General features: G+C 33.5%; 1 protein-coding gene across 6 annotated transcripts in view; it reads left to right on the top strand.

Moving 5' to 3' along the window:
• The first annotated feature begins 1,368 nt into the window (after positions 1-1,368).
• Positions 1,369-12,393, top strand: part of LOC107158811 (sulfotransferase 1B1) — a 26,727-nt gene continuing 15,702 nt past the window's right edge. Inside the window, exons 1-4 of one of the 6 annotated variants that reach the window (XM_048785752.1) lie at positions 1,369-1,603; positions 3,913-4,094; positions 4,333-4,461; positions 7,790-7,887. In XM_048785752.1, coding sequence (XP_048641709.1) covers positions 3,920-4,094; positions 4,333-4,461; positions 7,790-7,887 — 402 coding nt within the window. In that variant the 5' untranslated portion in view covers positions 1,369-1,603; positions 3,913-3,919. Of the gene's footprint in view, positions 1,655-3,876; positions 4,095-4,332; positions 4,462-7,789; positions 7,888-12,393 lie in introns of all 6 variants that reach the window. The other 5 variants (XM_048785753.1, XM_048785751.1, XM_048785754.1 and 2 more) reach the window with 5 other exon arrangements.

Raw genomic sequence — 12,393 nt, 5'->3', positions numbered from 1 at the left:
ATAGTTCCTTTCTTACAAAAATTTTTCTATTATAAAAGAAATAACAAAAACTAAAATTTCTCCTTAATATCAGGCTCTCATTGCATGTAACAGTCTATGAAAAAAAATAAAAGGAAAATGGCAACTTGGGGAGATATTCCATTAACAGAAGAAAAAATATAAATGTCTTTTATGTACACATGGCTATCACAATAACGTATATGTTTCAGTAGTAAAACAAGAATGGACTGATAGCAGCTTTCTCGATACCCCCTGAAAATTAATATTAGAATAATATAAGTCAATCCAGCTTGGATGTAACTAAAAAAAGCCACCTAAAGCAATTTGATGAAAAAAATTTTTACCACCACCACAAATTCGCCTTTATCAAATATTGATCACGGTGATGGATAAAGGTATGTTGATATTCCGCTGATGTGAATTTAAATTAGTACAGATTTCTCCAAGTATATTTCACTTGGTTTAATAATTTTGCTTTTAAAAATTATTCCAAATTAACAAATATTTTTTATAATAATAGCAAAATTCAGCTTAAAATCAGTGTGTATATTACAATACATTATTTTTTGGTTATAAAAGAGTATGTAAAGAAATTTTGGAAAAAGTATTCTAAATATCCCCAAATAATTATGAATAAATTGGCAATGTCTTTTAAAAACAAAACACCCTTGAAATTTTTTTCTTAAGAATCTGTAAATAAAATTGCTGATATAAAAGACATTTCAGGGCTTTCTGACTTCCCTGTGCCTTACCTAAGTTTAATTACTTGGCAATGGCTTGGTGCTTGTCATTGTAGCTAAATCTATGTTGAATGCCATTAACCAAAGAATTCCTTTCAGCAACTGAACTAAAAGGAAACTTATAGGTACCTGAAGTAGTGGAAGACAAGAGTATATTTCTTGGCCCTAAATTTCCCCCCTTCACACACACTACTAGCTTCTACTTTACTCCTTCTGTGTTTATATGAGTCAGTTAACACTAAAAAAAAAAAAAAAAGTTGAGAGGTTATGGAAATAATTAGAGTGACAAAGAGCACCATGGGATCTCTGCTTCTGTTCTCCAAATAAACAAATAAATATTCATCTTTAGTGTATATTCAGTACACTTGATCTCTCCAGCATATTGGAAACTCATGTTTCTTTTAGATGAAAACATAACGTACAGCACAAACACTTTTCATTATGATTGAAATTATTACAAGACACTCTTAGTAGTGAGGCAAAACATTTTGATCCGCTGACCCTTCATGTGCTTTCCAGCTGAGTTTCTCTCAGACCCTTTGTATCCTGTGGGTGAATTCAAATCTAATCAAACTTGGCCTGAGCTGACTTCTAGTCACCACCCTCCTCCATTTCCTTTTCCAGGCTTCCTGGTTCTGCCAGCTGTGGAGACAGCAGGGCCCTGGTGTGGGGTGTCTGTGTGTGTGTGTGTGTGTGTGTGTGTGTGTGTGTGTGTAGTTCAAACTCTTCACATTGTAACTGCATGTGGAGTCGCTGACTGCTATCACTGACTGCTGTGTTGGATCTGTCCTTAGACTTGTTTATCTTTCTAGTGTTACGGCTGAAGTCTCCAGGGCCACCACTGACTCCAAGGACTCATCACAGTAAGTACCACTGACTGAAAACAAAACTGAACACGGAAATTAAATTGTAAGGTAAAATTTGCTTTTTGATCTGTTTTCTTTAAGATTCTGTCCTACATTTACAGAGCATTGTGCCCATTAGAACAATTTCTGTTTTTATCAGTTTCATAATTTGAACATCTTTCTCGTGATTCTTATTTTTCCCATGGGATATTCAGTACTACTGTTTATGCTATGTAAAATCTCTCAAGCTTTCAATATTCACTTTTATTTTTTCTGGGTTCACTGGGATACTTCCGTAGTGTTGCCAGGATTGGGGATCTTCTTTTGACACTTCAAGGTACTTTCAGATAAAGAAATCCTATCCAAGTCCTCAATTTTCTTCTCCCATCTTCCCTTCACATACATGCACACATGTGTGAACACACGCATACACACAGACATACCACTTTAAAGCACATTCCAGAATACAGAATATGCTTTATTCGATGTTAATTTTGGGAGCTGGAATTGGATATGGATCTAATAGAGTTGAATTTTGTTAGAATTAAATGAGTGGAAATAAGTGTCTTTTTATAAAGAATTATTTATATTTAATGGCGATGATTCAGTTTCTTCTAAGAGCAGTATTGTTTTTCATTTTCTCTTTTAATCCATTAATCTTTAAGTCAATCTTAGACATTTTAATTTTCAGCCTATGGCTTAAGTTGAACAGGAAGACTTTATATGTCATATAGAATATATTTTACAACCACAAAAATTGCCTGCCACTTTCCTGTAGGTTTAAAATGTTTTTACAACATAATTTTTATATTTTAGTGAAAACCATCCTCCTGCACATCTGGTCAATGACACTAGTCATTTTAGGTTTTCTAGCCCCCTGCCCTCTGTGTGGCTCTTTCCCTATAATTCTGAACTCTTCATCAGCCACTGGTCAGGGTGAACAATGCTAACTCATGTCTAATCCCCTGGAGCTTCCTGAATTGGCCACACCCACATCCCAGATGTGACTGGTATGTGTCAGAACTGGCCTCCTCGCTGTGTTTTGTCATTCATTCCATCTTTCTCTGGCAACATTTTTCTAACATGAACAGCTTGAACTTTTAGTCAGAGAGGAATTGCTCTGTTGAAGAAAAATGCCATTACAAGTTGTGAACACCCTTATTTGAATGAGATAGACTGGAGACAATGATAGACTGGGTTGGGCCCATAGTCTGTGCAGAATGATCAAGTTAACAGAACTAAAGTCCATTCATGGGTTGTCACCCTTTCTCTGTCTTTGAGCAGACACTCCAAAGCTCTGGTTATTTAGCTGTCTACAAAATGAAAGATTCATCTTCAGAGTGGATAAAAATTAGGGAGAAAAAATGTATGTTGACAAAAAAGGCAATGTATTTTCTAGGAAATATTGAATTCATTGTGATACACCATTTATACACACCCTACACTGTCAGAGAGTAAGTTAAAGGTGGTTTAAAGTCTCCTCTAAATTTTTAAGAGACTAGAGATTATCTGAAGATCTTATTAAAATTTAAATTCTGGTTCTAGATTGGGACCTGGGACTCAACAGTTATAACAAACTCAGATGGGACCAATAGCACATGGTGCTTACATGTGGACTGTAGTGAATAATAATTGTTAATTAATGTGATAACTATAAAGCAACGGTACCAAATAAAAATGAAAAATTGAAGAAATAATGGCAAAAATCACTCAAATTTAATAGAAACCATAAGCTCACAATTCCATGAAGCTCAGTATAGCTAAAGTTTATACTTGTGTACACACACACACATACACACAAATAAACATATCAAGAAACACCATAATTCAGTTGTGCAAAACCAGTGATAAGGAAAACAATCTTAGAAGCAAATAGAGAAAACACATGCATTACCTACAGAGCAAGGGTAAGAATGATAATAGACTTTCTGAAAGGAAAAGTGAGGTACAACATACAAGCTAATGATCAGTAAGAGATTTGTTCTGCTCTAAATCCAGATTTTTAGTATATTTCTGTGAAACATGATTTTAATTGAAAATAAGATGTGTAGTTCTATATCTTTCCGAAGTTTCTGTTAAAGACCTTTGTTCTGCTTGTCACTGAGCAGGTTGCTGCTGTTGCAATTTGTGGCCTTATGCTCACAAAAATGCTCTTTGTATTTAGATCTTTGTGTACTCAGTGTGTTAAAGGCCAATTTTATTTTCTGTTATATTGCATTTTCTCCAGGATGACATTTCTCACTCAGATTCTGATGTCTATTCTCTTAATTTCTCCATGATTTAACTGTTAGTAGGAAGTCTACTAAGTATATATATGTACGACTCACGACAAAAATGATTTCCCCAAGTGATGTCCTGCAAAAAAATCTGAAGATGGTCCATGGATGCCCCATGGTTTATGCTTTTGCACACAACTGGGAAAGGATTGAACAGTTCCGCAGCAGGCCAGATGACATTGTGATAGCCACTTACCCCAAATCAGGTGAACTCTGCAGCCTGACTGATGCAGGTCTGACTTTAATCTTTGTTTTCTGGAATCAACTTCTCTATAAAATTATCATCCTAAGTAAAGTTAACATTCCTATCCATTAGTGCCACCATCTATTTCCAGTGTATTAAATGGACATTGTCATATAGAAATGGAAACCAGGATTAAGTTTCTAATAAAATGTAGTAAGAGCACAAGCTTCTACTTTTACTCCCTGGAATTAAGTGCTGATTATAAAAATATTGCTTTTTCCCCACAGGTACCACTTGGATTAGTGAAATCTTGGACATGGTTCTAAATGATGGAGATGTTGAAAAATGTAAGCGAGATGTTATTACTGCTAAAGTTCCCATGCTGGAAATGGCTGTTCCTGGAATGAGAATGTCAGGTAAATTTAAGTCACCTGGTGATTATAATTTTGTAATATTACAAAAATTATATGTATTATTATATCTGTAATGGCCCATTTCAAGAATCAAGTAGATTTGGTAGCAAGAAATGAAAGTTTGCAAGCCATATGATAAGTGAGGCATATTAAAAAACTTGTTTAGTCCATTTCATATCCAGGTATGATACCAAAGATGATATTATTTGATTGAAGTAAATAACTGAAAATTTGGTTAATAATATAAACAACACTTCTTATGTTTTATTGACTTTTATTGTGTAGAATTTGGCAGACTAGAGCAAAAACTCTAAATTTAAGACATTTCTATAATTACATCAATAAGCAAAGAAGTTCCATCCCTGTTTTAGGTAGAGAATTTATTATTTATAAAATTAATTTTTCATTTCAAAAATATTTATTGAGTATTTCTAAAGTACTTCATTTTGCTGTTAATCAGATACAAAATGAATATTAATTATATATTCTATTCCTGGGAAGCTTACAATAATACTGTGATATTTAAAAAGTCAATACATTAACAATATATCCATATTATTAGTCTTACAAAGTATCAGATGTTAGGAAATGGAAAGATAGGAGAGTTTCCTTTAGGTTAGATGTTAGGGGCAGCTACTGGGAATTAAGACTCAAAGCCATGCACACAGTCAGAAAAAGCACATTCCAGGAAGGTAAAGCCTTAGGCATGAGGTCCTTGATGCAGAAAAGACTCTGGTGTAGGACAGGGACTAAAACATGACCAACAAAAGAGGGGAAAGGGGCATGTAAAGCAAACAGAGATTAAGCAAAGAAAAATTATGTAAGGCTTGTGATTCTTAATGCGTTATTGAATTTTATTCTAAACATAGTGCAAAAGACACAAAAGTGTTTTAAGCAAGGAAGAGCTTATAGAGCTTTGTTATTTTTATTATTTAAAATGCAATGATTCCACTGGCTGCTGAGGGGATGGAACTGAGGATTCAAGACAAGACATATGTTGTTCTTATCGTACTGATGAACTGTGTAAGAAATGTAAGGGAAATAAAAGAATCAAGGATGATTCCAAGAGTTTTATTTTGAAAAACCAAGTGGACTATGGAATCATTTACTATTATGGGAAATATTTGGAGAGGAATACATCTGGATGTAAGACTATTAATAATTCAACTTTGAAATGGTTGGTTTGAGATGACACTGGAAATTTTAAATGATGAATTAAAATTATAGTATTTGGAACTTGCTGAAATATATGCATTAGGGCACTCTCAGGATTATTGGGCATGGGAAGCCATGCTAATGCCCAGGGAAAGCCAGAGAAAAAACTTGAGAAGGGCAGAACTCTGTGAAAACCACCAAGATGTGGAGGCTTGGTACAGGGATAGGAGTTGTCAAAAGACAAGAAATAGTCATACCTAAGAGGCAATGAAAGAGCATGGTGTCCTACAGACATGAGAGAAAGGTAGCTGAAGGGAAGCTTGGGTCTCTCAAGTGCTGTTGGAAACCAGAGATAAGAAGATGGATGGTGGTAAACCTGCTTATGAATGTCAAGAGCAGAATCCAAATCCTCTCCCATAAATGACGTATCCCTCAGCAGACAGGCTGGACTGATTAATTCCATAGGCAAACAGAGATCACCTGGGAAGGTGTCAGTCCTTGGTGTGGTTGTCTGTAGGCTGAAGATAAACTGCTAAGGCTTGGAACTGAAGTATTATGCTGGGGAAGTAACCAGAATGATTTCCCAAGTGGGGTAAGACTTCAAATTCATAGGAAAGTATAAAATGAAACAGTGATTGAGTCAAATAATCTGAGACAAGTGATGAAGGGTCATTGGTATGAAGCAATGTTAGGATCTGAGGCAAGCTGGGTAGAGCTTCCAGAGAGGGAATAGTTGTTCCACCAGGAAATGAAGGTAAACTCTGGCCCACAGATTTACTCTGCATCCTGAATGGGGATACTTGTGATACTTCTTAACAATCATATTTATGGATATAAATGGCTCATTTAAAGAGACTCATATGGTGAAATGATGATACAACAGAGAAGGGAAAGCAATTGTTCAGGAACACTCAGGGAAGAACCTGGAAAAACAGATATTGGAAAAACTTCATAAAAGAAACAGATAAATTCATGGACATTCAGAAGTAGTGAATTATGGATATTACAATTTTTCATTTCTCTATGCTAAGGAAATTGACAATAGCTACCAGATTAGAAGTATAATAAAATCCCCAATTGAGGTTTTTTTCCCTTAATTTTTAACTTTATTTAATTAATTTATTTATTTTTATGTGGTGCTGAGGATCAAATCCAGGGCCTCTAGGCAAGTGCTCTGCCACTGAGCCACAACCCCAGCCCACTGGTTGAGTTTTATAGATCTATAATTAATTGGTTTTCCAATAAAATACAAGAAACTCAATTAAATTGAAAATTCAGAGAACTGACTATTATTGCATGGGAGATATTTATTCTAAAAAGTATCTTTTTTACCTGAAATTAAAATTTAACTAGGCATTTTGCTTCTGCCAATCCTATTTTTATTGATGTAAGAAGGTTCTTATTGATGCTAATCATGTGCTGTTCTCTCTGCTGTACTGGACATCACTTGGTGAAGGAAATAAGTATCTACCTACTTTGCTGGAGTCTTGATTGTATTGTGTATGTTCGGAGTGAGGATGGGAAGTGGGTATGGGAATAAACAGTAAACAAGGAAGTAAACAAACACAAATATGTGTCATATGGAACATTTGAAGAGTGTTATAATGATAACTGAGAGACTTAACATATATAATAAATTATTGCAAACAACAGAAACCATTATTATTTTCAATGGGTAAATTAGATACAGTTTTTTTGTGTGTAGAACTTCCTATGCAGAATGTGGCAAGATTATGTAGGATGAACAAGTAATTTACATGTTAGATTGAATATAAGTAATATTGTGTAAAACAATAAAAGGATGCATAGGACTTTAAGATTTACTGTATGAGAGACCTGAAGAAGGAGATATGATAAATCTTTAAATTACTAAAGGGGGAATTACAATTCCTCAATTTGAAGAAGGGGGAAATGAAACAGAGATATTTTAAAAATATCTCACAACGAATAAAAGATAGTCAGGATTTTAACACAGGAAGGATAGTCTCAAGTTATAAACTCTTAATTATTACACAATACTACCTCTTGGAATATAGAGAAATGCCTGTAATTGGCACAACATTTAGCTACATGATATGCTACTCAAAAGCCTCTTGAAAAATTGGCTGGGAAGATAAGGAAATGCAGGCTCCTTGGAGACTCTAATATTTCTAAATACCAAACTAAAATTCCCCAGGTATAGAACAATTAGAGAAGAATCCATCACCTCGTCTCATCAAGACACATCTACCAATTGACCTCCTTCCTAAGTCTTTCTGGGAGAACAATTGCAAGGTATTCTCTTGACTGCAAGCTGATTTTAGAGTGTGACCCTGTCTCTTTATCCATTCACATAGTCAGAAAATGGCCAGTTGTTTAATTGACTTGTGACCATGAGCACTGAGCTACATGAGGAATTGTTTCAATTAAAAAAAAAATTAGTGTAAGCTTTCATACCTAACATATCTAAATTTGGGTAGCAACATAATCCTAACCTCAAGACAGTGTTATTACTTTTATTCCTCTGCTGTCCCTAGATATTATGGTCTTCTACAAAAACTTAACATGAGAGTGCTAGTTCTTATTTGTATGGTAAAATTTTTCAGTGAACACTTATTTGTGTCTGCATATTTGCTTTGGGGTAAGTTTTAAATTTCAAATTCAATTCTTCAATAGCTATAGTGTTATTAAGATTATTAATTTCATTTTACCTGATTTTGCTAGTTTGTGAATGTGAGGTAATTTTCCAAGCTGTTGAATTTATGAATGAAAAATTATTCACATAATACATACCCACCTCATTCTTATAGTGGTTTTAGGATGTGTTATGATATCCACCATTTTGTTTTTGATCTTGGTTGTTTGTATCTTGTCTCTTTTAACTTTGTTGTTCTTGCTAGAAGTTTATCAATTTTATTAATTTAATTTTTAAAAATCCAGATTTTTGTTTCTATTACATTTTTACTTTTATTTTCATGGATTTGTGCTCTTATCTTTATTATTGCTCTCCTGCTTACTTTGAGTTTAATTACTCTTTTTTTCCTAATTTTTTAGGTAAGAATGTAGATTATTAATTTGGTATCTTTCATTTATTTCTAGAGTAGAATTTAGTGTAATAATTTTCTTCTCAGAATTACTTTGGTTCCATTCCACAAATTTTGATATGTTTTACTTTAATTTTTATTCAATACTATGAATCTTTTTATTTCATTTGAAATTTATTCTTTTGCTGTAGGATTATTTCAAAGTATGTTGTTTAATTTCCAAGTGTTTAAGTATTTTCGTGTTGCCTTTTTGTTATTGCTTTCTAGCTTGATTCCATTTTCATCAAAGACCATACATTATATAATTTTATTCTGTAAAATATATTTTATCTTGGTCTAACTTTGTGAAAAATCCATGGACACTTGAGAAGAATGCATTTTTCCTTGTTAGTTGGGATGGTCTATAGATTTTGGTTAGACCCTGTTGTCTGATAATATTATTCAGTTCTTTATCCTTTCTTGTTTTCTACTGGTTGATGGTTCGGTCAGCTAGTGAGGGTGGACTATAAACACCAAAACTAAAACTTTTGACTTGTCTATTGCTGATTTTAGCTTTACCGGGTTTTGCTGCATGTATTTTGAAGCAATATTGTTTTGGGACAATAGGATTGCATTCTTTCCTTAGTGGGTTAATCCTTTTGTCATTATGCAATGTCCTTTCTTGTCCCCAGTAATTTTTTGTACTGAATTTATTTTGTCTCATATTCATACTGTCACTCCTAGTTTTTACTAATGAATATTTGCCTTAGATTTCTTTTTCCATCCACTTTCAACTTATTGTCACTTTGAAGTGAGTTTCTTGTAAACATCATGTGATTTAATCCTGTTTTTTAAAATGTACTCCTCCATACTTACACCATTTACATTTAAAACGCGTATTTTTTTGGTATATAATTTATGTATATTTTTATTTTTTAATTCATTATTTATTTATTTATTGCTTAAGACAATACAATGATCATGACATATCATACATTTGATTCAAATAGGGTATGAATTCTCATTTTTCCACGTGTACAGATTGCAGGATCACATTGGTTATACATCCATGTGTATACATACAGCAATCCTAGTGTCAGTTGTATTCTGCTGCCCTCCCTATCCCTGCCTCCCCTCCTTATTGAGATTTTAAAACTGAAATCCATCATGTTTTTTCCTCTGCGTTTTGTTGTTTGTCATACCATTGTTTCTATTTTTTTTCATTTCTTTGTTTACCAGAACCATTTACCAGAATTATTTTAAAAAGAGTTTCATATTGACTTGTTTATAATGTTTTTGAGTTTTTTTGTTATTGTTTTTGTTTTTAGATATATTTTTTCTTAGTGACTGCTCTAGATATCACTAAAATATATAAATATATATATATATAACTTATCACAGACTATTGTGATAAGTTGTCAATATTTTTCTCCTTCAAAGAAAATATAGATATCTTCAATTTTATTTCCTCCCCATATGTTAAACATAATGGTCTAAAGTGTTTCCTGGACATGAATAAAGTGCCTCATCACATGCTGGTGCAACTTTGCTTCAATTACTAAATATAAAGAAGAAACTCACTAAGTCAAAGATATTCCTTTATGTTACCTCTCTTTTACCCATTTTCTTGCTCTTTTTCTTTTTGAAGATTTAATTCTTCTATGATTATTTTCTTTTTTTCTCCAGAGGTTCCATCAGCCATTTCTTAAGATAGATCTGCAAGTAGTAGTTTTTTTCCCCCTTTTATTTGAGAATATCTTTATTTCCCTTCCTGCCTAAAGTACAGTTTTAACTGCATATAGATTTGGAGTTGACAATATTTTGCTTTCTGTACTTGAAAAGTATTATGCCACTTCTTTGGCTTCCATGATTTTTGGTTGATAAACTCATTGCCATTCAAATCAATGGTGTTTAGTATGCAGTGTTGCATCTCGCCGGCTGGTTTTTAAGATTTTTATTTGTCCTTATATTTCAGAAGTTTATTTACAAATTTGTCTTGGTCTTATTGTGGGCTGATTGCTCAGAAAACACTCTCATTTAGAATTTTGTCCAAATTAGAGTCTTTTATGTAGCCAGATGGGACTGCTCCCTGCAGGACCCAAATTGTCTCTGCAAGGAACTGCATCAGGTCCCAGTTCTGTGGGGTTTATAAGGGGAAAAAAAACATACCCTAGGAAATGTAGGTGCAGTCAAGCAAGCAGGATACAAGGGCGGAGACAGCAGTTAGCAGAGCAAAACAGACAACACATCCTGGGTTTGAGCACATTTGTGGGCATATGAAGTACAGAAAAACAATTTTTAACATCTTAGAAACAGTTTAACATTATTTATTCTATAACACTTATTACATAATCCTATCGTCCTACTTATTAATTAATATTTCATAACCTATAATCTATAACTTATAATCTGTAATCTATATTGATTAAGCTCAGACCATAACAGTCTGACTTTATTTGGGTTTCTCCTTTTTGAAGTTCTTTTGGCTTTTTGGATCTGTAGATTTATTTTTTTAAATATGCATGAGTGTTAGCATTTTGTTTCTGTGATCAAAATACCTGACAAGAGCAACCTAGAAGAAGAAAAGTTTATTTTAGGCTCATGGTTTCAGAAGTTTGGTCCTTGGTGGACTGACTCTAGTACTTTGGGCCCAAGGAGAGAAGTAGAACTTCATGGAGGAAAGGCATGGTGGAGGAACCCTGCTCTGTTCATGGTGGCCATGAGAGAGAGAGAGAGAGAGAGAGAGAGAGAGAGAGAGAGAGAGGAACCATAGAGAAATTGAACCCTTCCAACTCATACTCCCAGTGACCCACTTCTTTCAACTATGCCCCACCTATCTACAGTTACCACCCAGTTAGTCCATTCAAAGTAAGATTCATTTCAGCTCTCACAAGCCAATCATTTTACCTCTGGGTATTTCTGCATTAACACAGGAGCTTTTGGGGGACCCCTCATATACAAACCATAATAATATGGATGGTTTTATTAATTAATTCTCCAAATCATTGTTCAGAAACTTTTTTTATTCTTTCTCCTATCATTCTAGTATTCTGAATATAAGATCATGAAATCTTTTGTTATTGTCTCACAGATCCCCAAGGTACTTTTTCATTTCTGTTTAGTCTTTTTTCTCTCTGTCTCATACATCTGGTAAATTCTATTGATATATCTTCAGGCATGCTGATTTTATTCTCTATTACAGCTATAGTACTATTAAGTCCATTTATTAAGCTTTTTATTTCAGTTATTGTATATTTTAGATCTATAATTCCCATGTATATAAAACTTTTCATGTATAAAATGATTCTTATGTTTTTATTTGTTTCAAGAAAAATTTTAATTGAATCTTGAAGCTTCTTTATGAAGTTGTTTTAGAATATTGGCCAGATAAGTCAAAATTTAATTTAATAAGTCAAAATTTAGACCACAGAGTTAAGGGAGCCAGAAACTAACTAATAATTAGTATTCGTGTCTTAATACATATTAGTATTGGTGTCTTTTGTCTTTTCACATTTAAATTATTATTTTCCTAGTTTGGGGTAAGACAAATGATTTTTATTTGGATCCTATATATTTTCATTATGTTTTGGGGATTATTTTAGTAGTTATTTATCCGGTTGAGGTTTAGCATATAAATTTTTACTGTATTTTGGGAACTTTGTTCCTATAGGAGTTTATTTTCACGAGTCCCTGCAATGTTTTTCTTGTGTTGACATTCTGGGTTTGTTGGTGATCTTGCTTTGTCCCTGCTCATGCTATATGCAGAGGCGTATGGTAC

This window comes from Marmota marmota, unplaced genomic scaffold (assembly GCF_001458135.2).
Source record: "Marmota marmota marmota unplaced genomic scaffold, marMar, whole genome shotgun sequence".
In the NCBI taxonomy this organism is placed as follows: Eukaryota; Metazoa; Chordata; class Mammalia; order Rodentia; family Sciuridae; genus Marmota; species Marmota marmota.
The sequence above is the reverse complement of the archived record's forward strand: the minus strand, read 5'-3'. Positions and strand labels throughout refer to the sequence as shown.